Genomic DNA, 25,798 nt, shown 5'->3' on the forward strand with positions numbered 1-25,798 from the left:
CCTTTTCCAGTTCCCAGCCACAGGAGCCAACCCCCTGGAGGGTCAGGAATGCAGCTAGTGCTCCCTGGGGTCGCTGCTGTCCCCAGTACACTGGGAATGTGTCGCTGGCTTCCTCCAGCCGCCCCAGCCCCCTACTAAACCCCTAATCCTGTTAGCATGGTGGGTGATTTGATGGCATCTGGGTAAGCAGGGATGGCAGCCACAAGGCGGTGGATGGAAATTAGGCTGTGGGAAGGAGCCACCCATTCCCAGTTGTGCCCATTTTGATCAGTGCAGGGGCAGCAGAGCCATCCCCCTCCTCCCTCCTGGGCTTCCAGGTGCAGAAGTCTGACCCTCTGGGCGTTTCCACCATTTCCAGGCTGGGTTCCCAGCCTTACTCTGCCCTTGTCTACAGCGGGACCCAAGAGTGCCCAGGCAGGGGTAAAAAGAGCCAAGGGTGTTTTGTGGAGCCAACCTGCCTGCCCCACTTCAACTCAAAGCTGTATCCCACTTACTCTTCCTTCTAAAAGCCCCAGGGCTCAAAAATGAAAAGTTGACACCACAGCCTCTATTGGTAACCCATCAGAAGTGGGGGGGTGGGGCGGGGGGACAAGGACGGGGCATCTCCTAGCTCGGAGGTCTCAAAATGCAGGAAAGATGGGTTAGATGTGGTCCTGCCTGGAGTCAAGGGGGACAGACAAGTTGACCTTGTGAGTTTCTTTCCACATTAGGGATGGTAATTTGTGATCTCAGAACTCACAACTTGGGTCTGACTTATGGCATGTGGGGTTATCTACACAAGTGCACAAACATACAAACATCTCTAAGCCCACACACATATCCACATTCATTCAAAAACGCATCCAATGCATAGCACCCCCTTTACATACCCACACATAAAACACACATACACACACACACACAATCTGCCACCCTCCTTCCTCCTAGCATTTCTCCCTCCAGACCCCTCAGAGCTGGGCCAAGGCAGGTCAGGGGGAACACAGAAGGTCAGGAAACAAAGAGTGGACTTACAACATCTCCCTTCTCCCCAGCTCTTCCTGGAGGCCCCTTGGGACCTTCCTCACCCTGCAAGAGAAGGACAGTGAAGGACAAAGGCAGAAAATCTAGAACAAGATTCCCCAGAAACACTTCCCTTGCACCTCAGGAGAGGAGATGGGTGCAGCTGGAGACCCCTTGAATGTGGAGAAGGGAGGGTCAGTCACCAGGATGCAACTTGACTTCCCTGTCCAGCCCAGCTCCCTCTCATATCACCTGCAGACTTCTCTGACATGATTCCATATGTTGTTGGGGAATCCACTTCTCCAGAAATGTTTAAGAAAATGGGAGGTGGCTAAGTGGGCTCAAGCATTGTCCTGCCCAGAGGCAGCAGGCTGGATGAGATGACCACCCCAGATCCCTTCCAGCCTTGGGAGCCAATGGGGTCAGCACCCTGCAGAGGAACTCCAGGCCCGCTGGGACAGATTCCTCCCTCTGGTGGGGGGATGGACGACAGTGTAGCTGAACGGGGTCTCTGAATCCCATAGTTGATTCCCCCAGGCTCTTCGCCCTACGAAGGGGCCAGCCCAGGAAGAGAGATGCCAATGACAAGATTGAACCAGAAAAAAGGAGCAAGGACTCACTGGCCTTCCAGCAATCCCAATGGAGCCAATCATTCCTTTGTAGCCTTGGGGACCCTGCTCAGAAGAAGAGGGAAGAGGATGATCAGGATCCTGCCTCCACAAATCCCCACCAGCAATGGACCCCAGCCCCCTCCACCAGTTAAAGCCAGGCCCAATCCCTGGATCCCCAGGTAGAAAATGGAACCTGGGTCAAAGCTGAGCCCAGGACATACATGAGACCAGGACTTCTCATGTTTGCCCACATTCCCAAGCTCTCACAAACTCCCAGAATCCCCCAGTGCCCCAAGCTGATGAAAGGCAAACATGGAGGGGAAATGAAGGGATAACGGAGGAGGAGGTGATACTAAGGAGTGGCAGTCAGAGAACCACGAACAGGAGCCAATTGGCTGCTGCTACTCATCTACTGCGGATTCAAAGCTCCACAGTTCTTGCCTCTGGAACCTTTTTGGGGACCCTCCTGACTCTCCAGGGGACCCCCAAATCCCAGGGAAAAACCACTGAACTAGAGTTTCAAGGATGGTCTGCTTGCTGGAGAGAATAGCAGGATAATTGGTGTTTGTGTGTGGTGGGGGCGAGGGGGGACGATGAAGAGTGAATGGACAAGAGTGTACCCAGAACAAGGTGGTCCCCAAACTCACCGTCTCTCCTTTCTGTCCCGCCTCACCAGGGTACCCCCGGATACCCTGGGGACCCTGTCAAAGCGCAAAAAAAAGGACACAGGATTAGCTGGGTACCAATCAGGGCACAGGTTGTCCCACCTGAGGGACCCTTTGGTAGGGTGCCTCTGTAGGTGGGACTTTAAGTCATCTAAGCTAGTACTGCCATCAGTTGCCCTGTTACCTTAATCCTAGAATTTCAATCTTTTGTGGAAAAAAACACCTCATAATTCAACTGAATATTCCAATTTGCAGATTTCTGTTAAAAGCCAAACGATGCTCATGAGCTAAGCAGAAGCCTATTGGTCCCAGCAAAATAATAATAATATTTATTAAGGGCTTACAAGATAATTGGGATGGACATGCAGTTTGCTAAGTCAGCTCACACTGAATGTAAAAATCTGTCTCTCCTCCTTGTGCCCCAACTCTGATCCTCACACTCCAGAACCACCCTCCCTCCAGGAGAGGTTCCCCTTTTTTGTACGACATGGGGGAACAGGGTCTGGGTAGCCTTGGGGTGGTGAAATTGGCAATGAAGAGGAAATGGGTCACTCGCACATAGCGAACCGTTTAGCAAGTAGGATAAATAGGGACTGAGCTCGCCTCCCTGCTGATAGGGAGGAAGGGTATGGCTGGAGAGGAGGTATTACACCCAAGGGGACATGTGCCAACTTCAGTGCCACTGAATAAATGCCCTGATGCAGGGGAAAGAGATTCAGGCCTTGGAGGGGAAAAAGACACAGAAATTCATGTCAGTACCACCTCCCTTCTCATACCTTCCACCTGAGCAATGCAGAATAGCACTTGAGGGCTCATCAGGGTCTTGTCATGTGTGTGAGCATGCTGAGGCCCCACCAGGGTGAGGACAATCTGATGCCTTTGGCACTGGCACCCTCCAAGGATGTGCAGAGCAGCTTCAGCCCACCCCACTGTCTGGCTTCCAGAATGTTGAGCTCTGAGTCACATCGGCTCCTGGTTCTCTTGCCCAGGGGTGGTGCCAATCATCAACGTCAGTAACTGTCAATAACTCTGCCCACCCAAAGGAACACCTCCGATTTTGTCTGATTCCCCCAGGGAACTCAGGGCTGGTTCCCAGGTAGCAGTGCCAGCTCCCTGCCTGGAACAACTGTATCTATCCCCACCCACCCCCTGAGGCTCTGAAATAATTGTTCCTTTCCACTTTCATCTCAACACAAAACCGAAGGTATGTGTGTGTATGTGTGTGTGCGTGTGTGTGTGTGTATATATATATATATATACACATATGTGTGTATATATATATATATACAGAGAGAGAGAGAGAGAGAGAGAGAGAGACAGACAGACAGACAGACAGACAGATAAAAACCACCTTTGGGCCACATATTCCAAGCTCCTTTAATACAATTATCTCATTTAACCTCAGAGGGCTCTGGGAGGCACAGGAGAGGGGCTGGAATTCATTTCTCCATTTTGCAAATGAGAAAACTGAAGTCCAGAGAGGTACAGTGGCTTGTTCATAGTAACACAGACCCCATGATGACTGAATAGGGAAACCAACAGCCCTCCCAGCACACACATACACACTCATACATATACACAAGCTGGGGGACGCAGCAAAGAGTAGACCCTAGGAAGTCCATTCTCTGGTAAGGGGAGCATTAGGATTTTGGGGAGCCCACCAGGCTGCCAAGGATTGCCCGAGAAGGAGATGCAAAGCAGAAAAAAAACAAAGGGAAATAAATACATTACTGGAGGGCCGGGGATGCCTTGTTCTCCAGAGGGGCCAACATCTCCTTTAGGACCCTGAAGGGAAGCAGAAGAATAAAACATTAACTCAAGAACACTGAGTCCAGAGATACCCACAATAGCAATCCACCTTGACTTAATATTGTGCCCTTACTTCTCAAACTTTGGCAACAGTTGTTTCATTTATCTTCACATCTCTGTGAAAGTAGAGACTGCTCTCCCCATTATAGAGATGAGGAAACAAAAGCCCTGAGAAGTTTAGCATAGCAGGTGATTGATGGAAATAGGGTGGAATTTCCACAAGACCTTACAGCTTCTTCAAATCCAACCATCTACTCCTACCTCTGCCCTGGCATTCTGGTTCTCTAAATGGGGTGGTGGGGGTCAGGCGGGGGGCAAGAAGATGACCCTCAAATAACCAGAGCTCCCCAGGAACAAAATATGTGCTGAAGGAAGGAGTGGCAACTCCATAAAGTACATTTAATTCAGCTCATCACTAACTTCCCCTTCTATGCCTTGTCCATTTTCTCTATTGAAGCTGACCACATTATTTTTATTATTAAAAGTAGCCCCCCCAACCCAAGTGTGGTTTGGGGTGAAAAATCATGACAGACTGTGAGCCCACTGTTGGGTAGGGACTGTCTCTATATGTTGCCAATTTGTACTTCCCAAGTGCTTAGTACAGTGCTCTGCACATAGTAAGCGCTCAATAAATACGATTGATGATGATGACATTGAGACATCATCTCTAGCTTGTGTGCCTTTTCTTTCCTTCTTGGCAACTTTGATAGTGGAGAATTGTGGGGACAAGTTTGGGGTTAAAGTTCCCCAGTAATCTAGGATGGTCATACTATGAGCCCAGAATGCCAAAAGGTCTAAAGCAAGCTTTTATTGGGTGTGGTCAAGCCCAGTGTGGAATTCCAACCATTTAAAATGAACCACATCAGCCAGTGTGAGGTAGAAGGAACAGTTTAAACAAGAGAGGCCTAAGTTCCTAGATATTTGTGTGTTTTTCTGAAATTACCTAGGGAAGTTGGCTAAAATCCAGGACTGTCCACGCTGAACCAGGAAAAACCACTAGCTTTTCATCCACATCCATTTCCCTTTCTCTGGGTTTCTCTGCCCCCTCATCCCACCCCAGCTGGGTTCATTCCCCACCCTTGCCACCAGGCAACAGCTTCCCAGAGATGAAGATGCCAAGAGCCCGCCTTTCAGGCCAGACGTCCACTCTGGCTTGACTCACCAGTCTCCCTTGCCGTCCAGGCTCCCCGAGGGGCCCAGTGCGTCCTCTGTGTCCCTAGAGGGAAAGAGCAAAGAATTAAGACCGGCCCCAATTCCCAAGCAGACATATCCATCTATTTCAGTTACCCTTTCCCTTTGCCCCAACAGACATCACATTGGAGCCGTGAAGAGTCGAGGCAGGAGTGAGGAGATGTGGAGATGGTAAGGTCACAAGCAACCCAGCCCAAACCAGATAAAAATAATAATAATGTTGGCATTTGTTAAGTGCTTACTATGTGCCAAGCACTGTTCTAAGCACTGGAGGGATACAAGGTAATTAAGGTTGTCCTACGTGGGGCTCACAGTCTTAATCCCCATTTTACAGATAAGGGAACTGAAGCACAGACCAGATCCATAACCTCTGGGCCTGTAGTCTCTAAGGAATCCATATTCTGACTGGTTCTTGGAGAAGGGGAATGGGCAAACCACAGACAGAGAAGGTACCTATATAATGCCATCGGTCACATCCTCAAGGGTTAATCATTCAATCAGTGGAATTTACTGAGCACTTACTATGTGCAAAGCACTGTTCTAGGTGTTTGGGAGAGTACAATACAACAGAGACCACAGGGTGGCCCCATGGTAGGGAATAGAGAGGAACCTTGTTTACCTTTGGGCCAGATCTCAAAAGCCAGCCCTTACCCTGGGTATGCCCCTGAGAGTTCCTTCTGTTAATAACCATGGCATTTGTGAAGTGCTTAATATGTTTCAAGCACTGTTGTAAGCATTTTGGTAGACACAAGTTAATCAGGTCAGACACAGTCCTTGTCCAAACATGGGGCTCACTAAATAGGACTGAGAATATTATTTAATCCCCATTTTGCTGATGAGGAAGTTGAGGCCCAGAGAAGTGACTTGCCCAAGGTCACGCAGAAAAAGAGTGGCAGAGCTGGGATGAGACCCCAGGTCCTCTGAAGCCCAGGTCTGAGCTCTTTACACTGGGCTGTGCTGCTTCTCTGTTGAAGGAATCACCACCCTAGGCTCAGAGGGGGAATGATTACTGATTCTTGATTTATCAAGCCCAGTTTCCCAGCAAGACCACTCGCCCAAGCCCAGAAGACCCTGGTGAGCACAGGTGACTTACTTTCACCCCTTGCAGTCCCTGAGGTCCCTTCACGCCAGCTGGACAGTTGGTTGGACACTGTAACACAAACACCACTTCTGTGAGAAAATTCCTGGGCCCCTCACTTTTTGAACAGGGGTAGGCCTGGACCTGGCACTGCCCAAACCCCACAGGTACAGAATGGTTAGCTCTCCTATAATGTGCTCAAGCCCCCACGTGGCTGAGGTCCTTACCAAGAAATCGGCACTGCCCTCCAACCCCTGGATGGTCCCGGGCTTTCCCTGGAAGAGAAGACCTGATCAGGAGAAAGGAAGGAGGGGAAAGGGCTCTTCACAGTTCGGTTTCCACTCCTGGTTCATTTAAGGTCTCTCAAAGACACCTGGGACTCAGAGACAGAAGGCGTTTCACTGGGAGGGATCAGACTGAAATATCTGGAAAGTTGCAGATATTTTTAGCCCTCAAATTTTCAGCATGTGTAGACAGACCTGCGGGTGTGGGAGGGGGCGGGTCTGAAGAAGCACTTCAAGAGGAGCTGGGGGAACAGTATTGCTGCACCTTGCAGCAGAGATGGGGAGGCAGTGACACCATGTGTCCAGAAATGGATCGCCTGCCAGTCACCATGGCAACAAAACAGGGCCAGCAAGGGAAAGCTGCTCCTCTTCTTGCATATCGGGTGAGCTAAGTCAGGCAAGCAGGGTCCCTACTTGCTCTACCACCTATCGGGCCAGGGGTCTCTCCACCTCAGAGAGGCAAAGGAAAATCCTGGCCTTCGGCTTGGCTATGGAAGAAGTTCCGGGGTGAGAGAGGACTCCACAGTCTCCACCCAACAAGGTCCCAAAACAAAAAGAGAAAATTCACCGGCTTTCCTGGGGGGCCAGGAGGGCCCGACGGCCCCTCAGGTCCAGGATCCCCCTGAAACCAGAAGCAGTATCCAGTTAAACTCTGGGGACCCAAAGGCTCCCCTCCTTCCCAAGAGGAATCATAAACTCCAGTTGATGATGATGCTGATGATAATAATTATGGTATTTGTCAAGTACTGTTCTAAGTGCTGGGGAAGATACAAGTTAGTGTATCTGACTAGCTCGGTAAAATTAGACTCTAAATCTCAGCATCGTGAGCTCGCACCCCACATTGGGAGCAATTCTTTCCAAGCTCTTAATACAGTGCTCTGCACACAGTAACTGCTCAATAAAAATGACTGAACAAAATCTCTGACTCCTAGGCCCTTGATCTTTTCCTTAAGTCACTCTGCTTCTCATGATGATGATGATATTGGTGATGCTGGAGCCTTGCATAATGCAAGATACAGAAACCTCAGCCCGGAGGCTTCTTAACCCTTTAGAGCTATGAGGGACTTCTAGCTTTTGTTCTCGAGTTTATCACAAAAGGGAAAGCCCAACGTAAGACTGTTGCTCCTTGGTTCAGGGAAAGGCTTCCACCTGGAGATTCTCAGGCTCTGGTACCATGGACTCACCACCCTGACTCCAGTTTCCATCTCCTATATTCCCAACACACAGGGTGATCCAAAATAGAGCGGGGGCTGTGTTACTGGAAATGCTCTGTTTCATTATTTTTCCTTTCTTCTCTTCTATCTGTAAATTATTTGTGTCTTGTCCCCAGTTCTACACCATAAGTTTTGAGGGGACATGGAATGTATCTACTAACTTTACAGTACCCTCCCAAGCACTTGGTACAGTGCTCTGAAAATGAAAGGCACTCAATAAATTCAGAGTTTATAGAGTGCCTATCATATGCAGAGCTCTGCCTTAGACCTTGAGAATATACAATAGGCATAAAAGACAATCCCTGCACTTAAGGGGTTTACACTCATTGCTTGGGCTTCAAGGGTGTTCATAATAATGCTTGGAACTGGGGGGCATTTTCCAGGATTCTGGGATATTTCAAAGTCTGTATGGGAAGCCCAAAGAATTCCCAAATGCCAGGACAAACTGGAACCTATAGTTCTTATAGGATCTTCTTCAGAATCTACAGGACTATAACCTTTCCCCACTGTTCACCATGCTCTTCGTTGTAAAAGGGAGATAATTCTTCATTATGATTCTAGAATCTCTGAGCTGGAAAGGCCCTCAAGAGGCCATCTAGTCCAGCCCCCTGCCTCCAGTCAGGTGAGTGTCTAAACCACCCAGGTCTGATATGTGTCACATTAAACACTTCAGCCTCCCCACAGAGCCCTATCCAATGTTTAATTCCCTTGAGAGTTTGGAAGTTCTTTCCTAGGACTAACAACTCTCTCATGCTTCAGTTTAAGACCATTTCCTCCTTCACTCCTGATCATAAATAGAGAACATCTGGTCAGCATCCTCCTCATTCTCAACCTTCTAAAAGTTAATGTCACTCCTCAGCCTTCTCTTCTCTGGGTGAAGAACTCCCAACTCCTTTCATGACATGTGAAATGCAAAGTAGCCAGCCCCTGTTTGTCCTCTGGGGCTCAACTACAACCACCTCCCTGCAGGAAACTCCATCTCTGACCCTGTGGTGGAGCAGGAAAGGACCGTTTCCTGAGGTTTGAGGGAGAGACAGGAGAAATACAACAGGATGCCTGCGATGGAGCAGAGTAGTCATCTTCGACACTCACCTTAGGCCCTGGAATGCCGATCTCTCCAGGAATTCCAACGGGCCCTGGCAGTCCCTTGGGAAGCAGAGATGATGCACATTTAAGACCGAGGTAGAACCCACCTTCCACTGACTCCTGTCCATTTCCTCCTTCCCCAAAGCCTCAGCTTTCTGAATTGAAGATTAATTAAGTGTAGCCAGTGTCTTCCTTCCTCCAGGAATCTTCACAGTCCTCATAATAATAATAATAGTATTAAGCACTTACTATGTGCTGGGAAAGATACGAGTTTATCAGGTTGGACACAGTCCCTGTCCCCCCTGGGGCTCACAGTCTAAGAGGGAGAGAGAACAGGTCTTTAATCTCCATTTTCTACAGATGAGGAAACTCAGGCACAAAGAAGTCAAGTGACTTGTCCAAGGTCACATAGCAAGCAATTGGCAGGGCTGGGATTAGAAGCCAGGTCTTCTAACTCCGAAGCCCATGTTCTTTCCACTAGATCCCTAACCCTGGATCTCATAATCTAAGAGGGAGGAAGAGCAGGAGGAACTCATCATTTTACAGATGAGAAAATTGAGGGTCAAAAAGGTTAAATGATTTGCTCAAGGTCTCACAGCAAGGCAGTGGCAGAGCTGGAACTAGGACCCAGGTTGCCTGACTCTTTCCACCTAGGCTATGCTGTCTCAGCATTACTAGATTCCTAGTCTTTAAGCCCCAGTCCACCCACCACTTTTCCCAGTCTGCCCAAGGACAGGGAACCAGGAAGGGAAAAGACTTACAGAAGGTCCTGCAAAGCTGGGGCCCTGAAAAGGAAAGGAGACAAAAAGACACTGAAACTCTCCAATCTCAACTCCCAACCTGGGACCCCAGGAACTACAAAGTCAAATACTCACCGGCAGACCCGGGGGACCAGGGAGGCCAGGCTGGCCCTGAAAGCATAAAGACAGAGAGTCAGCGATTGGCTGCAGGGCCACTGGAAAACACCATGGGCTCAAAAGTCATCAAGGATCATTTGAATGTTGCTATGAATCGGATTTGATGTTAATCATGTCAAGCGCCCAAGAATCAGGTCTGCAAAGATTTCTTTCTTTCCAATCCCCCTCTCAGACCTTGCTTTTCCCCACTTAGTGCTCTAGCTATTCTTTCCCCAGCGCTCCAATGTTTCAGGCCCCACTCCTCATCCTCAGTGCCTAGTACTCCAGCCTCTGCTCCTCTTCCTCAGTGCCCCAGTGCTCCAGCTCCTCTCCCTAACTATCCCAGTGCTCCAGCCCATTCTTCTCCTTCATGGACCCAGTGCTCCAGCCCCTGCTGCTCTCCCTCAGTGCCCAGTGCTCCAGACCCTACTCCTCTCCCTCAGTGTCCCAGTGCTCCAGTCCCTACTGGGTTGGGCTAGGAGGCAGAGCCTGGAAGCTGGGTCAGTTACTCCCAGGCACCACCTGTTAATGGTCTCAAAAAACAAAAAGTCATTTTTTCCACTGGCCGAAATTCCTCTCTCCTCCCTCCTCCGGGCAACCTTTCCCCTGATTATCTATGTCCCCAGCTCTGGGCAGAGAAAAGAATATCATGGGACCAGTCCATCCCACTTACCTTGACCCCTGGGACTCCAAAAGGCCCTGGCTCTCCCTTGGGTCCAGTTAACCCCTGGAGGAAAAAAAAGTTGTGGAATTTGTTAAGCACTTACTATGTGCCAAGCACTGTACCAAGCACTGGGGTAGATAAATGATAATCAGGTCCCACATAGAGCTAAGTAGAACGGAGAACAGGTATTGAGTCTCTACTTTGCAGATGAGGGAATTGAGGCCTAGAGAAGGCAAGTGGTGGAGCCAGTAAAAGAACCCAAGCTCTCATCCCAAGCTCTTTTCACTAGACCATGCTGCTTCTCAGAAAGATGGAAAACACACAGTTACCCTTCAACCCACTGACCCAGCCAAAACCACCACTCTAGAGGAGCCATAGCCTACTACCGTAATTGTCCACCTGTTACATGCAGCCTGAGAAGGCTGGGGTAACCCTCTAGGACACTAACCTGGAGACCACATCTGGGTGGTCTTTTTAAAGAACAAATTTATACCTTGAAATGAAGCTGTATGGCCTAGAGGAAAGAGCCCAGGACTTGGAGTCAGAAGACCTGGGTTCTAATCCCGACTCTGCCAATTGCTTCCTGTGTGACCTTGGGCAAGTCACTAAACTTCTCTCTGCTTCAGTTGTACTGTACTCTCCCAAACGCTTAGCACAATACTTTGAACACAGTAAGCACTCAATAAATACCAGCGACTCATTCATTCATTCAGTTCTTCTGTTCTCCCTCCTGCTTAGACTGACAAGCCCCATGAGGGACAGGGACAGTGTCCAACATAATTAACTTGTATCTACCCCATTGCTTACAATGATGTTTGACACATAGTAAGCGTTTAAGAAATAACATGGAAAAAATTGACAACCATCTCTAAAGCATTTGGCCCTGCAGCCCCTTGTTTTTTCTTGCCCTCTTAAGAGTGAATCCCAGTTGTTGTCCCACCATGGAGAGAAACTGGGTTCTCTCACTCTCCACCTTGGCTGCTCCTTCCTCTAGCTTCCCAATCAATTGTATTTATTGAGTGCTTACTGTGTGCAGGGCACCGTACTATGTGCTTAGGAGAGTACAACAACAGACACATTCCCTGTCGACAATGAGCTTACAGTCTAGAGGGGGAGATGGACGTTAATATAAATTAATTATGGATATGTACAAAAATGCTGTGGGGCTGCCCTTTGGGGTTCTCAAACTAGGTGGCCCCTCTGGCCATTGTGATCTTTCACCCCAAATCCCTCACCAGCTCATCTTCAGCCAGACAAAGCCAGGAGAAACTATGACACTGGGGCCCAACCCCCTGGTCCCTCCACAACTGGAGATATCCCCAAGGAGAATCCTGGTCCCAAATTGTGGGAATGCAGCTCCTCTTCCTCCTCCTTCCCTCCCAGGCACCTTCTCCCACCTCTAGAAGTGCTCCAGTAGAGAAGGTCTCTGTTCTGAGACCCAGCTTCTAATCCCAGTTTAATAGTCATAGTAGCAGCAGTAGTAGTAGTAGCAGCAGTAGTGATTACAGTTGAAGTAATAATATTAATAGTAGTAGACTATTATCTCCTTGTGGGCAGGAAACATGCCTACCAACTCTGTTATACTGTAGTCTCCTAAGCACTTTGTACAGTGCTCTGCATACAGTACGTGCTCAGTAAATATGATTGATTAGTAATAGTATTTATTGAGCACCCACTGGGTGCAATGCACAGTGACCTTAAATATGTTACTTAACCTCTCTTTACCTCAGTTTCCTCATCTGTAAAACAAGGATGACACCTGTTCACTACCACCACCCCCAATGCCCAACATATCTCCCTTTCACAGGAGCTGTGTCTGATCTGTGTATGAGAAGCAGCATGGCTTAGTGGAAAGAGCCCGGGCTTGAGAGTCAGAGGTCATGGGTTCTAATTCTCACTCCTCCACTTGTCAGATGTGTGACTTTGGGCAAGTCACTTCATTGTGCTTAGTTACCTCATCTATAAAATGAGAATGAAGACTCGGAGCCCCACGTGGGACAACCTGATTACCTTGTATCTACCCCAGCGCTTAGAACAGTGTTTGGCACATAGTAAGTGCTTAACAAATACCAACATTATTATTATTATCTGATTATCTTGTGTCTACCCCAGAGTGTAGCACAGTGATTTTCACATAGTAGGTGTTTAATAAATACACTAATTGAGAAATACCACAATTGCGATTGTTCTGGGGGGCTGAGCCCCCAGCTCATGATAACAGAGTAGGGGCAATGAATCTGGTTAAACCCCTCCCACACTCCCTGTTTTCCAAATAGGAGAGTCTGCTACCATCTGCATCAGTGTAGTAACTGACCATGGAAGCCCAGCGTGGAGCAAGTCACGTCCCGCAGAATTTAATTGCAACGCTTGTGTTCAGGCACAGAGCTGGCCCCACCCCATGCCACCAGTTGGCCAGCAGGAGACTTATGGGAATGTTTATGTCACATAAACAATAATAATAATAATAATAATAATAATAGCAGCTATGGCCCTTATTAAGCCTTTACTATGTGCTAAGTGCTAGGGTAGATAGATACAAGAGTATGAAACTGGACAGTCCCTGATCCATTCAGTGCTTACCATCTATATTATCCCCATGGTACAAATGAGGAAACTGAGGCCGAGAAAGTTTAAATGACTAGGCCATGGACCCAAAGTAAGTCAATGGCAGAGCAAAGAATTGAATCTGAGTCTCCTGACTTCCGGTCCCATGCTCTTTCCCTTAGGCCACACTGCCTACTAAGTGACCAGTAACTGGAGAAAAAGGAGATGGAATGGAATTCTAGATTTTGGCAAGCGGTGGTGGCAGGCTCAGCCTGGCAAGTCCAAAGAACTGCTCACTGATGCCCAGTGCCTTGCCCTGCACCCCTCCACACTCAAGTCAAAGGGATTCCCGAAAGACTCCCTGGCCCGGGATGGGTAAATGAGCCAAAATGGAGGTAGTATCGTCCTCTCCCAAGCACTAAGTATGGTGCTCTGCATAGAGTAAGCACTCAGTAAAATACCACTGATTAATAGGAAATGTTGGGGAGAAAAATAAGCACATACTCAAGATCAATCTCGGGGTGGAAGCCCAGCCCAGCCCGCACCCTCCACTCCTCTGCCGCTCACCTCTTCACTGTGCCTTGTTCTTGCCTGTCCCGCCATCGACCCCTGGCCCACATCCTACCTCTGGCCTGGAATGCCCTCCCTCCTCACATCCGCCAAATTAGCTCTCTTCCCCCCTTCAAAGCCCTACTGAGAGCTCACCTCCTCCAGGAGGCCTTTACAAACTGAGCCACCCTTTTCCTTTGTTCCTCCTCCCCTCCCCATCGCCCCTACTCCCTCTCTGCAGTATCCCCTTCTCTGCCCCACAGCACTTGTGTATATTTGTATGTTTATTATTCTGTTTATTTTATTAATGATGTGTATATATCTATAATTCTATTTATCTATTTTGATGTTATTGATGTTATTGTTTTGTTTTGCTGTCTGTCTCCCCCTTCTAGACTGTAAGCCCGTTGTTGGGTAAGAACTGTCTCTATCTCTTGCCAAATTGTACTTTTCAAGAGCTTAGTACAGTGCTGTGCACACAGTAAGCGCTCAATAAATATGATTGAATGAATGAATGGGGGACAGGGGTTTCCTTGGGGATGTAAATCCAGCCCCTCCTTCTCGAGTTCCTTGCAATGAATCGTGATCTATGACCACCTGGGTCAACCTTAGACAGAAGTGGGGCAGTTTCAACAGGTGTTGCTGTTCCTCCCGGTGGTAATGCACTTAGACAAAAGAGATAAAATCTCTCAGCTGGTCTTGCATAGAATACCATCTATTAGTGCTCAGCCTTATGGGATCCTCTCTTGGATGGGGTTTCAAAGGGTCATCAAATAGATCCCTCCGCCTGCCACAGGTATAGATCGCCAGAGAAGGAGATTGCCTAATTTCTCTAGATAACCTATTCCATCATCCCCTAACCTTGAGTTCTTCCTGGTATCTAGCCTTTCCACTAGGCCACAGAAGCAGCTCCTGCTTTTTTTGTCTGTCTCCCCCTTCTAGACTGTGAGCCCACTGTGGGCAGGGATTGTCTCTGTTGCTGAATTGTACTTTCCAAGCGCTTAGCACAGTGCTCTGCACACAGTAAGCACTCAAATACAACTGAATAAATGATAGGGGTATTAAAAATTGAGAGAAAGCAGCATAGTCTAGTGGATTGAGCACAAGCCTGGTAGGAGGATTTGTGTTCTAATCCCAGCTTTGCCACGTATCGGTTGTGTGACATTGGGCAACTCACTTTACTTCTCTATGCCTCAGTTCCCTCATCTGTAAAATAGGGATTAAGACTGTGAGCCCTATGTGGGACAGGAACTGGGTCCAACACGGTTAACTTATATCTACTCCAGCATTTAGAAAAGTGCTGGAAACATAACAAGTGCTTAACAAATACCATCATCATTATTATTATTATTATTATTATTTTATTATTACCAGACACTCCTCCCCGCCCCCACACCCAACCTTCCCTTCAGGCCTGCAGCTGCCACTACCAGCCTCGATTTCCACCCACACACTTTCTCAGACTTCAGGTTCCAGTCCCTCTCTCCCATCCAGCCCCAGTCCAGCCCAAAGAGAAAGCCCATCAGCTGGTACTCACATCAATCCCAGGCTTCCCCGCTGCCCCGTCTGGTCCCGGTTTCCCCGGTTCACCTTTCGTCCCCTGGAAAACAGGTGATGGGGGGGTCGGGGTGGGGGGAGTTAAGGGCTTGAAGAAGGAAGACATCTGGAAATCCCGAGGGCCAGACGTTTAGGGGAAGGGGTGCACTCACCGGGGAACCAGCTTTGCCTGGGGGGCCCTTGTCACCCTAGAAAAGATGAAGATATTGCTTTGCATTAACAGAGGTTGAGCTGTACACATGCAGGATGCCTAAAACCAAAGGAGGCAAACCCTGAAAAAGAATCAGGAAACTCCCCAGTGATTAAGTGTTGAGAGCATCCCCACTTTATACCCCATCCCTGCAACGTGGCAGTGATCACTTTACTTCTCTATGCCTCAGTTCCCTCATCTGTAAAATAGGGATTAAGACTGTGAGCCCTATGTGGGACAGGAACTGGGTCCAACATGATTAACTTATATCTACTCCAGCAATTAGAAAAGTGAGAGCTGAGAGCTACTGACAGCTCACCTCCCCCAGGAGGCCTTCCCAGACTGAGCCCCTTCCTTCCTCTCCCCCTCGTCCCCCTCTTCATCCCCCCCATCTTACCTCCTTCCCTTCCCCACAGCACCTGTATATATGTATATGTTTGTACATATTTATTACTCTATTTATTTATTTATTTTACTTGTACATATCTATTCTATTTATTTTATTTTGTTAATAGGTTTGGTTTTGTTCTCTGTCTCCCCCTTTTAGACTGTGAGCCCACTGTTGGGTAGGGACTGTCTCTACATGTTGCCAACTTGTACTTCCCAAGCGCTTAGTACAGTGCTCTGCACACAGTAAGCGCTCAATAAATACGATTGATTGATTGATTGGAAGAGCTCACTCAGGCCCTGAGGGGATCTCCGTGCAGCTCCTGAGACCCCACATCTGGGGGCAGTGTGCCCTAGCAGAAAGAGCTTGGGCCTGAGAGTCAGAGGACCTGGGTTCTAATCCCTGCTCTGCCATTTTGTCTGTTGTGTGACCTTGGGCAAATCACTTATCTGTGCCTCAGTTTCCTCATCTATAAAATAGGGATTCAATACCGTTTCTCCCTCCTACTTAGAGTGTAGGACAGGGACTGTGTTCAACCTGATTAACTTGTATCTACCCCAGTGTTTAGAATAGTACTTGACATGTAGGTAAGCATTTAACAAAATACCATAATAATAATCTTGCCTGTCTCTCCTCTTTCCACCCTGCCACAGCCACTGAATAGCCCTCTGTCCTCTACCCAGACTTCAGCCTCAACTCCCAGATTCAAGGATCTCAGCCAACCACAGAGTTTTTAATCCTTAAAATGCTGGACAACTTCAAACTGATTCTATTGAACTGTAATCCCCCAGTGCTTAGTACAGTGCTCTGCACACAGTAAGCACTCAATAAATACCACTGATTGATCTGTATGGTATCTTTTAAAATTGGTGGAAGGGGAAATGGGATCACAGAATATATCCTTGGTCACCAGTACAGCAGGCTAGAGGCTGCTGCACTCAGGACTCCTCTGAGAAGCAGCATGGCCTAATGGAAAGAGTCCTGACCTTCATTCATTCAATCGTATTTATTGAGTGCTTTCTGTGTGCAGAGTACTGTACTAAGCGCTTGAGAAGTACAAGTTGGCAACATATAGAGACGGTCCCTACCCAACAGCGGGCTCACAGTCTAGAAGGGGGAGACAGACAACAAAACAAAACATATTAACAAAATAAATAGAATATGTACAAATAAAATAGAGTAATAAATACATACAAACATATATACATATGTACAGGTGCTGTGGGGAAGGGAAGGAGGTAAGGTGGGGGGGATGGGGAGGGGGAGGAGGAGGAGGGGGACCTGGGAGTCAAAAGATCTGGGTTCCAATCTCTGCTCTGCTACTTGCCTGCTGTATGGCCTAAGGCAAGTCACTTGATTTTTTTTGTATGCCTCAGTCTCATCTGAAAAAATGGAGATAAGATACCCAGCATGGCTCAGTGGAAAGAGTCCGGGCTTGGGAGCCAGAGGTCATGGGTTCTACTTCTGGCTCCGCCACTTGTCAGCTGTGTGACTTTGGGCACGTCACTTAACTTCTCTATGCCTCAATTACCTCATCTGTAAAATGGGGATTAAGACTGTGAGCCCTACGTGGGACAACCTGATCACCTTGTACCCCCCCCCCCCCCACACACACACCCAGGGCTTAGACCAGTGCTTCGCACATAGTATGCGCTTAACAAACACCATTATTATTATTATACCTGCTCTCCCTCCCCATTAGACTGTGGGACAGGGGCTCTGTCTGATCTTTTTACAGTGCATGGCACACAGAAAGACCTGAACAAGTACCACCATTATTATTATTATTATTAAAAGTGGATCTCTCCGGAAGAAGGCCCAGGCTGAACCAGAGATGGGAGGGTTAATTATGTGGTTGGCCGGGGGCGCCGGGAGGGTGAATTTATAGGGCCTCTACTGTGGGTTAGTGCACACCGAATAACAGCTCCTTGTTGAGAAGTGTGAGTGTATGTGTGTGTTTCACAGCTCTAACTGCCTCTTCAAGCATCTGGGTTAGAAACACGATCTGTGTAGCCGGAGCCCAGGCTTGGGCTGTTTGCTGGCGCCCCCTGCTGCCTGAAATCGGGAACTGCGGTCCTGCTCCCCCTCTTAATGTGCTCGGACAATGTCCCTCTTTATTCTCCAGCTTCCCCCTCCCTCTCCCCGGCTTTCATACTCACGTCAATGCCGTCGGATCCGGGCACTCCTGGCGGGCCCGGGGGACCGGGTGGGCCTGGTTCGCCTGGCGGGCCCCTCTGCAAAGACAAGCAACGGATGTCAGTGGGGCTGAGAACTGGAGAACCCCTTGGCCTGGTCCAGCTCTTGGCCTGAACAGCCCTACGTCTGGCCTAGCAGGGGTCTGGGCTGGGTTGGCCAGCTCTAACTGGAGAGAGGCACAGCCTGGGCCTACTACCCTCAGTCTTGCTCTCCCTGGGGGGCTCTAACTGGAGAGAGGCACAGCCTGGGCCTACTACCCTCAGTCTTGCTCTCCCTGGGGGGCTCTAACTGGAGAGAGGCACAGCCTGGGCCTACTCCCCTCAGTCTTGCGCTCCCTGGGGGGCTCTAGAAGGAGGAAGACACAGCCTGCACACACTCTCCTCAGGCTTTAACTCTCTGGGCTACTCTATCAGGACAGAGGCACAGCCTATGCCCACTCCCCTCCATCTTTATTCATTCATTCAATCGTATTTATTCAGCGCTTACTGTGTGCAGAGCACTGTACTAAGTCTTTAGCTCCCTGGGCAGCTCTATCTGGAGAAAAGCACATCTTGTGCCTGATCCCCCCAGTCTTTAACTCCCTAGGGACCTCTATCAGGAGAGAGGCACAACCTGGGTCCACTCCTCTCAGTCTTTAGCTCCCTGGGTGACTATCAGGAGCCCAGCCTGTGCCTGCTCCCCTCAGTCTTTAGCTCTCTGGGGGACTGAATGGGAGACATACAGTCATTTCCCTCCCCTATCCCCTAGGGTTCTCTACTCCCCTTTCTGCCCCTTTTTTAAAGAGGTAATAGACTTTACAGATATTCGAAGGAGGTAACCCAAAGCTATAGATGATAGGAAATAGCAGACAGACAGGCCCATGTCCCCACCCTCTCTACCTCCCACCTCCCTCAGCTCCTTGGCAACTTCCAGGGGAAAAATGAAAACGGGGGGAAAATCCCAGCAAGAATCAATGCTACTTGGGAAGGTCAAATAGGGGGAGGTCCACGGTTGGGTGTCCTTACAATATGGATTCTGGCTCCAATTCCCAGCTTCTTGCTTGGACCCCTTCCCCTTTATCTCCAGCTTCCCTGCTCAGGATCTTGCCTCCTTTACTCCCCCCTCCTTTCCCATCACCGTATACTGCTGTAGCATCAGCGTGCCCCTCAGCTCAGTCTCCAGAGAAATCTGGGCAACCTCCACTCCCCCCAGAAGGAGAGGCAGCATGGCAGAGTGGATGCTCCCTCAGACTCCTGGATCAAGGGATCTCAAAGTCCCAGACATAGCTCAGTGTTAGCTGGGTGACAAGACTCCTGGGTTTTATATGTACCTGGAGAAGTCACTTCTCTAGGCTCCAATTTCCCAGGCAGCAGATCCACCTCCTACTACCATTATAGAGTGGCCTCCTTCTCCTGGGCCAGTCTACCTCTGCTTCAGACAGTGGCATAGTCGATAGAGCACAGCCCTGGGAGTCAGAAGGTCATGGGTTCTAATCCCAGATCTGCCACTTGTCTGCTGTGTGACCTTGGGTGAGTCACTTCACTTCTCTGTGCCTCAGTTACCTCACCTGCAAAATGGGGATTGAGACTGTGAGCCCCTCAGGGGACAGAAACTGCGTCAATTTGCTTGTATCCACCCCAGCACTTAGTATGTGCCTGGCACATTGAAAGCACTTAACAAATACCAGTATTATTGTTATTATTATTATTTATTCTATTTATTTTATTTTGTTAATATGTTTTGTTTTGTTCTCTGTCTTCCCCTTCTAGACTGTGAGCCCACTGTTGGGTAGGGACCGTCTCTATACGTTGCCAACTTGTACTTCCCAAGCACTTAGTACAGTGCTTTGCACACAGTAAGCGTTCAATAAATATGATTGAATGAATGAATATTATTATAGGCTTCCCAACACCCAGGTGTTGTGGAACATAGAGGTTTCAGGGGAAACCAGTCCCATGTACACACATGCATGTGCATAAACATACACCTATTCACACAAACACAGTCTTTGTGCTTGAAGGTGATGCTGTTTTAACTTTACTGGTCTGTGAAAGCAGGCGGTATCTTCCAGACTGATCCCTCTTGAGGACAGGGGGACTCAATGAATCAGTGATATTTATTGAGCGCTTACTGTGTGCAGAGCATTATTTTAAACACTTGGGAGAATACAACAGAGTTGGTAGACATATTTTCTGCCCACAAGGAGCTTGCAGTCTAGGGAGGAGACAAAGATTAATATAAATAAATTACTATGTTCTCAGGAAAATACAATAGCTTTCAGTGTGTGTATGCACATGTACTTTATTCTACATCCCATTACCTATTATAGATCCTTTAGATTACACACTCCTTGAGGGAGGGAAATAACTATGATGGTATTTGTTAAGTGCTTGTTATGTGTCAAGCACTTAAACACTGGGATAGATACAAAATAATCAGGCTGGACCCAATCCCTGGCCCACATGGGGCTCACAGTCTAATGCATCTTCCATTTCTTTTACAGCCTTTCAGATGCTTAGTACAGTAACCTGCACATGGCAGGTGTTCAATAAATACTACCGATTAATAGTATTTATTGAGCCCTGCAGCACTTATATAAATATCCTTACACTTTATTATTTCTCCTATCTGTAATTTACTTTAATATCTGTTTCCCCCTATAAGCTCCTTGTGAGCAGTGATCACATCTACCAACTATGTGGTATTGTACTTTCCCAAGCACTTACAATGGTGTTCTGCACACAGTAAGCGCTCAAAATAACTGATTAACAAAATGCACCAAATTCTTCCTACTCTTTTGGTCCCACCCCCTGCTCTTTTCCCCACAATATCCCCGGTCTCTGAACCCCTCTTTCCAGTGCCCCAACACCCCTCTCCTCTCCCAGCCTCTATTGTGTCAAGATGGGTTTGCCTAACCCAGAGAAGTTACTCGTTGGGCTTCACCTGAGTGATCTCAGCTTGTACACCATAGGTAAAAACCAGACCACCACCACCTCCACTGCCACACAAGGCACAAATCCAACCTTGGACTGTTTCTTCTCCTTGCCCCATATTAGAAGGAAAAGGCTGGGAGAATTCGCTTGGTGATTTGAGTGAAAAAGGCAATGTCAGAAACTGATGGCAGCTTCTAAATAACCACCCTGACTCCCCACAGGAGGGAGAGAGATTTCCAGAGAGCCACGATGAATGAGGGCTATTGTCCTTTCTCAACTCTGACCAAATACCGTTTCATCTCAGGACTGACTGCTCCCCTTTAATTCCACAGTCCTCTCCTTCAGAGGTAAACTAGTGGGGGTTCCACCCTGTGGACCCTCTCAGGGAGTCCCTGAGAGAGAAAAAAAGAACCACTGGCCAGAGGTGCCAAAAGGAGATGCCCATCTTGGCACACCTGAAAGGCACTGGTCTCCTGCAGCAAGAAGGAGCAGAGTTATCAGTCTTGTCAAAAGTGGCATTCCAGCTGAGCCTCATGTGGGACATTGACTGTGTCCAACCTGATTAGCTTGTATCTACCCTAGTGCTTAGTTGAGTGCATGGCACATAGTAAGCACTCAAAAAATACCACACACACTCACACAAAAAAAACCCATTTCCATCCTGAAAGTTCCCAACTTTCCCTTATCCAGTGGAAAGAGCAAGGGACCCCAGCCCTTTTTCCCCATTCCCTGCAGCACCTCAGTCTGGTTTCTGGGTGTAAGAATTCCACAACATTCTCACCTCTGTCCCACCTTCCAGAGAAATGAATCGGGACATTCAGATGGAGCAGGAAAGGGGGAAAAGGGAAGGGGAGCAATCCCAAAGGAGTGAACGTTAGACATGAAAAATCAGAACTCTAAAACCTGAGCTCCAGAATTGCAATCAGGTGAACTCAGATTTTGAAAAAGGAAAATCAAGTCCTGGGGAGGTTATTTAAGGCACTAGGAGTTTTGCAAGGGAGAAGAAAAGAGGAACTGAATGTTGGAAACTGAGTTCACCTAGCTTTGGAGAGAAGAGAGTGCCCCAGTTACCTAGCTGCAGGGCTTTAATTAAGGTAGAGAAACACATTCTCATGATTCTCCAGATTTTCCAGCACAAAACCCAAGATCCAATAGGGCCCGTCTGGAGCAAGGGGAATAGGAGGCAAGGAGAGCCGAGTCTTGAAACTAATTCCCTCTAAGTCCACTGCAAAAGTATCCAAGAATGAAAGGGGGAAAAGAACTTACTATTTGAGCCACGGAAAAGCAGAGAGCCTGCAGGAGGAGGAAAAGTTTGAGGTGTCTCTCGTTCCCAGCCATGGTGAAAGTTTCAGGCTAGCTCTGGACCAGGGCTACTCTTCCTGGTCTCAACGTGTCAGCCAGTGGCAGGTACAGCTCCAGCGAGCCCCCAACCCAACGATTTGGTAGCCCCCTGCCTCCAAGGCCGGCCCTGAGCTTATGAATATGTAGCAAGAGCCCTGCCATCAGGCGTGCGGACGTGCGGATTGGCTGGTGCTGGAGTTTCGTGTCACCTGAGAGGCCAGGAGGCGAAAGCTCTCTCTTGGCTTATCCTTAGTTATTCACTCCAGTAAACTGGCTGGGGCTTATAATGGGAGGACAAAAAGCCGCAAACCCAAAAGCGATTGGGAGAGAGAAAATTAAAAAAAAAAGGATCAGAAAATCTATATTTTTCCAACCACTGACCTCCCAGTCAGGAGTGCAAAGCAACAAGTCTGTACAACAGCAAAGGAAAAAAGACCTCAACACTGGAAATTCTCCCCACCCGCAAAATAACTTATGTATGTATCTTTAAATTATATATAAATATTAATGATTATAATTATATTATAAATCATTCATAGAAATGTCTGGCTTCCCTTCTAGACGGTAAGATTTTAATGGGCATGGAGCCTGTCTGCTAATTCTGTTGTACTGAACTCTCCCAAGTGCTTAGTACAGTGCTCTGCACCTAGTAAGCACTCAATAAATACCATTGATGAATTGATTGGTTGGAGAATAAGATATGTGAGGAAAAGTGTGATGAATGGCAATTTCAGCAAGAGACATTGAGGCTTCAGAGGGTTTTTATTTACAAGAAGATGGCCACCTCCACCTGACAGTTGGTGTAGACTTGGGAGAAAACTGTTCACACTACAGCAGGAAAGATTAAGGTTAGACATCTGGAAGAACTTCCTGACCATTAAAAGCCACTGAGCAATGAAACAAGTAATTTAGGGCCAATTGTAGAATCTCTATCTCTGTAGATCTTTAGGAACAGAAAGCTTCATTATGCCTCTAGACTTTAAGCCCCTTGTGGGCAGGAAATGTGTCTACCAACTCTGTTAAACTGTACTCTCCCAAGCACTTAGTTCAGTTCCTTGCATACAGTAAGCACTCAACAAATTTGATTAATTGAAAGACAGGGGAATAAACTAAATAATATCCACGATATTTAAGTCCTAGGTAAGTATCAAACAGGGGGCAGCCAGTGTTAAGGTGGACAACCCAGAACTGAATAGGGGCTTGGGAGTCAGAGGATGTGGGTTCTAATCCCAGCTCCACCACTTGTCTGCTGCACAAGCCACTTAACTTCTCTGTGCCTCAGTTACCTCATCTGTAAAATGGGGATTAAGACTGTGAGCCTGAGGTGGGACAACCTGGATTACCTTGTATCTACCCCAGCACTTAGAACAGTGCTTGGCACATAGTAATAAATACCATTATTATTATTAAAACCAGTGGATCCAGAGGGGAGTTAAACTCTGCTCCTTAGCTAGCCATGCTCAGGGTCACCTGGTCACTAAACTGAAGAAATCTGAGCTGGAACAGAGCCTGGCTATTGGTCAGACAACTTCTTCTAGAGTTGCCTCCATGGCCAGAAGTAGATAAGTCTCCAGTACCCACCTTTCCCAGAGAGATGCTTCAATCATCATCATCATCAGTATTTACTGAGCACTTATGCTATGCGGAGTAGTTTATTAAGCACTTGGGATTCAGCAGAATGCTGGTGGGTGGTCCTGGACTGGGCTTTTTTTTTTAATTTCAACTGAATTGTCCCCACCCCTGATTCCTATGTGGTTTCTGTTGGGGTTGTCCCAAGATCATTCAGGTGTCATACAGGGCTCAAAATGGTGGGAAGCAACCAGGCTGGATTTAGTTCTCCTCCCCAAGACTCAGCACACTCTAGTAAAAAGGAACATGGGGCTGGGAGTCAGGAGGCCTGGGTTCTAGTTCCAGTTTTGTCCCTGGTCTTCTGTGTGACCCCAGGCAAGTCACAACTTCTCTGAGCCTCAGTTTCTTCCTCCATAAAATGAGGATAATAACAGCCTCCTCTTCCTAGCTCACAGGGATATTGTGAGGACAAAATGAGATAACTGATGTAAAAGTGTTTTGGGAAAATAAAAGCCCTATGCAAAGAGTAATGTACTATTAATATGATTCCCTCAGGGCTGCTTTGAGGTGGAGCTTTAGCATGGAGTCTGGGGCATTGCTAGGCACATGCTGTGCCAATGGCAGGTATATGGCAGCACCTGCTAGCTGTGGGGTCTGGACCTAGGTTGGGCCCCACCGTCAGTCCTGGGGTTCAGCCTAGACAGGCTCAGGTTTGGGATTGAGCTGGCCTCAGTCAGTCCTATTTATTGAGCGCTTACTATGTGCAGAGCACTGTATTAAGCACTTAGGAGAGTACAACAATAAACAGAAATAGTCCCTGCCCACAGTGAGTTTATAATCTAGTGGGGGAGATGGACATAGATATAAATAAACTGCAACAGAACTCTTCTCATTCCCCGGGGAAGGGAATGGGGAGCTGCAGAGCACAGTCTGAAACTGAGATGGGGATGGGATGGGGTTTGAAGTTCGAGCTTCTCTTGGCCTTGGTGGTAAGGGGCCAATGTGGCCTGTGTGATGGGTCAGAATCAATGTTTTTTATTGAGCACTTACTATGTACAGAGCACTGTACTAAGCACTTGGGAGAGTACAGCACAACAGAGTTAGTAGACACATTCCCTGCCCACAGGGAGCTCATGGTCTGGATGGGGAGCTTACAGTCTGAAGGATAACTGCATAGATGGCAACTCCAAGGGGGTGGTCAATCAATCAATGAATCAATACTATCTATTGCACACCTACTGAGTGCAGAGAATTGCACTAAGTGCTTAGGAGGGTACAATAGAGATAGAAAACATGATTCCCACCCTTAAGGAGCTTAGTCTACTCTGTACAGAGCATGTTCCTAAACACTAAGGAGAGTATAATTGAGTTAGAAGACAAGTTCCCCACCCTCAAGGAGCTTACAGTCCAGCGGGGATTGTTGTTCCCCTGGGGTTTCTAGATGTAGAGGCAAAGTCAGCATTTTCATCCTCACCATTGGACTGGACTCCCTGTCTCATCTATCCTGTGTCTCCCGCAAAGTGGGAGAGTTTCCAAACAGGGATGAAAAGATCCCAAGTCATGTCTTCCTGACTTGTTAGCTGTTTAAGCCTGACTGTCCCATCTCTCTGCTCCTGCCCACAGAATAAAAAATTGGCACTTTCTGGTGACTGACCTGGGAGGCTCTGCTGTGAGATGGGACAGACGTCACCAGGTCTGATCTGTCATGACAACTTGAGGGGAGAGGGGCATGCTCAGGACTCTGACATCTCCCCCTCCCCTTCACTCTTATTCCTTCTCTCCTCAGCAAGATGGCAGTCAGTCGGGAAAAGCCTTGTTGGTTCTGTTGGAAGCAAGTCCCACATAATATCCCAAAGCTTCTGCTGATTCCAACTCCACCACCTCACAGCATTGGAGCTGGGGACCCATCTGAGGGTAGGAACCTCCACTGAGTGATGTAGTGCTGTGGCCAGGACCCCCATTTTCCTCACCTTTGGTCTAGCTGGGCATTGTGGTCTTCAGCAAAGCCTCCAACTGAGCCCTGGAATCTTAGATGATCAGTGGTTTGACTTCAAG

General features: G+C 48.0%; 1 protein-coding gene across 1 annotated transcript in view; it reads right to left on the reverse strand.

The window, feature by feature from the left end:
• COL9A2 (collagen type IX alpha 2 chain) overlaps positions 1–25,798 on the reverse strand; it is a 44,230-nt gene that overhangs the window by 11,374 nt on the left and 7,058 nt on the right. The window contains exons 3-19 of the mRNA XM_038758638.1: positions 21,940–21,995; positions 21,289–21,306; positions 17,885–17,959; positions 15,300–15,335; positions 15,128–15,190; positions 10,507–10,560; positions 9,813–9,848; positions 9,699–9,722; positions 8,944–8,997; positions 7,206–7,259; positions 6,581–6,628; positions 6,369–6,425; positions 5,247–5,300; positions 4,007–4,060; positions 2,258–2,311; positions 1,620–1,673; positions 1,012–1,065 (exon numbers count right to left, since the gene is read on the reverse strand). Coding sequence (XP_038614566.1) covers positions 1,012–1,065; positions 1,620–1,673; positions 2,258–2,311; positions 4,007–4,060; positions 5,247–5,300; positions 6,369–6,425; positions 6,581–6,628; positions 7,206–7,259; positions 8,944–8,997; positions 9,699–9,722; positions 9,813–9,848; positions 10,507–10,560; positions 15,128–15,190; positions 15,300–15,335; positions 17,885–17,959; positions 21,289–21,306; positions 21,940–21,995 — 845 coding nt within the window. The remainder of the gene's footprint in view (positions 1–1,011; positions 1,066–1,619; positions 1,674–2,257; positions 2,312–4,006; positions 4,061–5,246; positions 5,301–6,368; positions 6,426–6,580; positions 6,629–7,205; positions 7,260–8,943; positions 8,998–9,698; positions 9,723–9,812; positions 9,849–10,506; positions 10,561–15,127; positions 15,191–15,299; positions 15,336–17,884; positions 17,960–21,288; positions 21,307–21,939; positions 21,996–25,798) is intronic.

Source organism: Tachyglossus aculeatus, chromosome 16 (genome assembly GCF_015852505.1).
Source record: "Tachyglossus aculeatus isolate mTacAcu1 chromosome 16, mTacAcu1.pri, whole genome shotgun sequence".
Lineage (NCBI taxonomy): Eukaryota > Metazoa > Chordata > Mammalia > Monotremata > Tachyglossidae > Tachyglossus > Tachyglossus aculeatus.